Source organism: Penaeus monodon, chromosome 25, assembly GCF_015228065.2.
Source record: "Penaeus monodon isolate SGIC_2016 chromosome 25, NSTDA_Pmon_1, whole genome shotgun sequence".
Classification (NCBI taxonomy): domain Eukaryota; kingdom Metazoa; phylum Arthropoda; class Malacostraca; order Decapoda; family Penaeidae; genus Penaeus; species Penaeus monodon.
This window is the reverse complement of record NC_051410.1, coordinates 7,156,360-7,161,293: the sequence shown is the minus strand read 5'-3', so window position 1 is coordinate 7,161,293 and position 4,934 is coordinate 7,156,360. Positions and strand designations below refer to the sequence as shown.

The 4,934-nt window shown below is 43.5% G+C and overlaps 1 protein-coding gene across 2 annotated transcripts in view; it reads left to right on the top strand.

Annotated features, from left to right (window-relative positions):
* LOC119589517 (titin homolog) overlaps nt 1–4,934 on the top strand; it is a gene marked incomplete in the record, with an annotated part of 25,873 nt that overhangs the window by 8,675 nt on the left and 12,264 nt on the right. For both annotated transcript variants that reach the window (XM_037938117.1, XM_037938119.1), the window contains 2 exon segments: nt 1–1,267; nt 1,522–4,858. In XM_037938117.1, the coding sequence (XP_037794045.1) occupies nt 1–1,267; nt 1,522–4,858 (4,604 nt within the window).

Here is a 4,934-nt window from a genome sequence, read left to right as displayed (position 1 = left end):
AACAATCTCTCAGTGGGAGAGGCTGAGACCTGCCAGAGGGGGTGCCAGTTCAGGACTTGAATCTAGTGCTGTAATTTTGAGTCAGGGATCTGTTTCATCTTCCATGAAGGACTCTCATCATTATTCAAGTACTTTCACTGGGTCTTCTGATGGCCGGTCACGATCTAGAGGGTCTCGTAGTGAGAAGTACTCTTCTAGTAGATCAACTTCCAACAAGAGTCATAAGTCATCTTCAGTTTCAGAAAGGATAAGTGATGCAAGTGTTGATAGGTCCAAAAGTTCAGTGGCAGAAGATTTACCTTCTAGTATTCACTCAACAAGTACAAAATATTCAGTAGAGGAACAGGTTTTGTCAGCAGCTGAGTCAAGCAGAAGATCATCTGTGTCAGAGGAAATTAGTACAGAAAGGAGCATACCAACTGTTGGTCACAGAAAAACAACCCAATCAGAGTCCTCTGTTCAAGAAGAGGAGGGCCTTGTAGGTACTACTACTTCTCAAGATAGGTCAGTGATAGAGGAAGTGGAAAGTGATGTACAAAGTAACAAATTGAAGGAGACAAAATCAGTCTCAGAAGCCTTAATTAGCACAAGAATGTCCCAAAAAGATGATACTATACAGTCCTCTTACGGAGATAGACCCTCGACTCATATTACAGAGGAAACTCCTGGATCAGGAAGTGGTTCTCAGGAATTAATTGAAGATATTGCTGGAACAAGTACTAATGTTAGCAGTGGTTTAGTTTCTTCTACCATGAGAGAGTCGCTACCATCAAAATCTGCAACATCATTGTCAGAGGTGTATAGCAAGGAGCCTTCCAAAAGTGAAAGTAGCCAAGTACAGGAAAGTATCAGAACTTCCATGCACAGCAAGGAATCAGTCTCGACATCCAGGACAAAATCTTCATCCCCCACCACATCAAAGTCACGCACAGAGTCGGTTCAGAATGAGTCAAAGGAAAAGTCTGATGCCTATTCAGAATCATTTGAGGTGGAATCTGGTAGTGATGGTTCATCCTCCTCATCAGCCATTCCCTCTCAGAGCAAGAGAGTAAGAGATTACAATGGTGACTTGTCCATAGTCGTCACCTCAGCCAACATTTTGACTGCCATGGACCAGATGGACTACACAGCTGGTGGTGGATTACCCAGTGGGATGTTAACTGGAGGAAGCAGTAGTGCGCTAGGAATGACGCTAAACATGATGGAGTCTATGCAGAAAGAAGAAGAATTGCGGCACCAGCACCAAAAGGCGCTCCTAAAATTACAAGTAAGATTGTTTATGTCATTTGCATTATGTAATTGCTCCTGTTGTCAGATTGTTTATTTTATTTGTAATATGATGTTTTGTGTATATGGTCTGCATTCTCTTACTAATGATTGTCTTATGACCAGGGACTATATTTCCTTTGGTATTTTAAAACATGTATGTCATTAAAAAAAAAGAAATGCCTTTCATATTGTTTCATAATTGAAAAATTGTAATTTAGGTAACATTGTATTGATATTTTGTTTTAATCATAGGAACAGTCCCTGATAGAAGAAGCAAGATGGAAATTAGCTGCCTTGCAGTCTGAAGGAGGTCCAGGGCTACGGAAAAAGCAACGAGCTGTCCTGCTACAGCTGCGGGAGCAAAGGGCACATCTGCGACGCTTGATTGAGACACAGAACCTTGCTGCGCAACAAAGGAGGTTGTTACTTTTGCAACATTATCATCTCCTTGCTACCACAAATGGTGCAGCAGCAGTTGGTGCCAGAGGATGTGTGACTACCTCCAGAGGTCAGTCGCCAAATCCAACCTCACCTCGTTTGACTCCCAGAATGATGGAGGTCAACATATCTTCCTCAAGTGAGAGTCAAGATGATATATCATTGCATTTGTCGCTAAAGGGCAAGGATGCAGGGTCCAGCAGTCCCTCGGATGGTGGAGGGAGAGAGAAGCGGCGTTCACACTCGGAAGAACGCAAGAGAATAAGTTCAATGCGCCTGCAAGAAAAGCGCCGGGCGACTGAGGTGGACCTCTTGCACCAACAGCTGCTCCAGGAAGAGAAGGAGATCTTCAGACTAAAGAGCCAGGACAAGGACCCAGGCAAAGTGAAAAGAAAGGGTGAAATTGGAAACAGGAGGCCAAGGGATAAGAGAGAGAAGAGTCCAACTTCCTCCTCTCCTTTGGCCACACTGGTTCAAGACAATTTGTCATCAACAGGGAGCTCTGTTCCTGAAGAGAGTGTTGATGCATCTGCCCATGACAGCCAAAGCTCAGTGCCAGAAGAAGGAGGAACAGAATCTGTGTGTCATAGTGATGCCGCTTCTTCTGTGTCAGAGCATGATGGACTCAGTTTGAGGAGTAAATCATCTATTCCTCTAGAGTTATCTGGTGCAAAAAAGTTACCATCAAGTGAAGAAATTATTAATTCAAGATTAGCAGGTAGCGCTCGAAGCTCATCTGCTCGAACCATAGCAAGTGAGATTCAGACCTCACATGTGAGTGAGGATATAGAAAATGTGTCAGCTGCTAAGTACTCCAAGTCAGCAGAAAGCAAATCAAACCCCCAATCTTCAGTTGATTCAAAAATTTCTAAATCCAGTGATAAAACAAGTAGCATTAGAACACTAGTGAGCGATAGTAATTCAAAAAGCACAGACAGACCTAGTTCTGTAAAATCTGAAGGAAATGAGAAAACTTCCAAATCTGCAGAGGGTCAAAGCACCATAAAAACTAGCTCAATAGTTTCAGAGATACCGAGTCGTAGTAGGACAGACACTGCTGTTTCTGAGGAGGTGTCCAGAGAAACCAAAAGCCAAGCAGCATCTGCCTCCTCACGATCAGGAAATGAGTCAAACCATGCGAGTGAAACCAAGTCAGGGGAAGGAAGGTCTTCCAGTCAAAAACTTTCATCTGCAAAGGCTCTGCCTCTCCCTATCAGGGTACCACTGTCGCCACGCTCACCCCACAGGCACCACAGGCGCTACTCAAGTGAATCAGATGACTCATTCACTCTTTCACAAACAGAAACTGCATCAGATATTTCTGATGGGGAGGGAAAACTATTGGCTCTCAAGGAACAACTGGCCTCCAGACGAGCGGAAGCCGACCGTTTGCGGAGGGAGAAGCGCAGGCTGAGGAGGGAACGTCTTGCTTCTCAAGAACATGCTCTGAGGCAGCAGATCTCAGCTTACGATTCTTATATCCAACAAGCTCGCATGGAACTTGAAAAGGAATCAAAAGAGCTCCAGCAAGCATCCATGGTCAGGCCTCTTATTAAAAAGCCACAGGTTGCAGAGACCAAAAAGTCAAGGCAGTCAGAATCTATTTTAACCAGCCCTGATAGGTCAGATATCTCTGAAACCTCCATTCTCTCTGAGGGTGCCAAGTCTGAACAGTCTGAAAAGTCTTCCTCAAAGTCAAAAGAAGAAATTATCAAGGCATCTAGCTCAGTATCACCTAGAGAGTTAGAATCACAGAAGTCCCAGGCAAAGAGTTTATTGCCTGAAAGCACTCCCACACCTGTACAAAATGAAATAATCGAGAAGCAGCCAGAGAAAACTCCAGATGTACTGGATCCAACAGCTCAAGATCAACAGAGTGCACTTGAAGATGCTGACGCATCTAGGGTTTCACGTACATCATCTATCTCAGAGGATTATAGTTTTGATGAAGAGACAACCACAACTGAACATTCCATTGAAAATGCTTCTCCTTCCCCACACAAATCTTTATCTCATGACTCCAGCCAAGACACGGATCACACTCCATCTCAGGCCTCCAGTACTGAAACCATTGTACAGAGTCCCAAGAAACAAGATTCAGGACCAAAGGATGATGATGACAGTATTTTAAGTGAAATTAGTGGTTTAGGATCACAGAATGAACAGGACAAAAGTAAAGATGAGAGCAGAGTAATAGATCTGAACAAGATAGACAATGGTAAGCAGGAGGAAGAAGACCAGATTGATGTGGAATGTGCTCAACAAGAATCAAAATCGGAGAAAAAAGAGCTTGTTGATAGTCAATTACCAAATGTCTTAGCTGAAACTGAGAAAAAATTAGAGATTTTCATACCAACCCCAGACTTGGGATCTCAGGAAGGTTATGACTCATCAGAACAAGATAAAGATACGAGTTTGGAAGGCAGTATTGGTGAGGAAATAGTAGAGGAACAATATGAAGAAAGTGAACGTGAGGCAAGTGGTAATTTTGTTGATTCAAGAGAGGATGCATTTGCTCTCCAGTCTGCAGACAAGAAGCAAGAGGAGGATCATTCTGGTTCTCAGTCACTGGATTTCATCGCCTCTGGCAAAGATGCTTCTTCAGAGAAGAATAACGAAAATTTATCAAAAGTTTTTCAAAAGATTGATTCTGTAGAGGACGTACATCCAATGGAAGTGGATGATGGTCAGGCCCATTCCCTAAGAACTCAGCGACTGGTTGATGACATTTCCAATAATCTGTTGGCATCTATGATGAAGGAAACTTCTCAACTCTTCACTTCCATTCTGAAGGAAAGAAACACAAGTTCAGACATTTCTGATGTTAAGGTTGCTAGAGAGGAGCCTTCAGTAAGTTCTGTAGGTGAACGAAGTCTCCCTAAGACGAAAACAGAAGTGCAGCCCCCTCACCTGGATGATGAAAGCAAGAATAAAGGAGCCCCTGCAACTCACCCAGAAGATCCTCCTACCTCCTCTGTATCCAGTAGCAAGTCTCAGATTCTGAAGCGAGTGAGTGACTTGATTGCAGAAGGCAACACATCTCCTCGCTCCCCATCTGTGACCTCTCCTCGGCAAAATGAACTGGTGTTAACTCCACAGTTAACATTTGATTTAAGCCCGGATGTCCTTTCTCCAGCATCTTCTACACCAGGTGAGTGTCCCAAGATGAAAAGTTATGATGCTCTCCATGCAAAAATGAAAATTTTCATAGAGTTGCAGGGTGACAT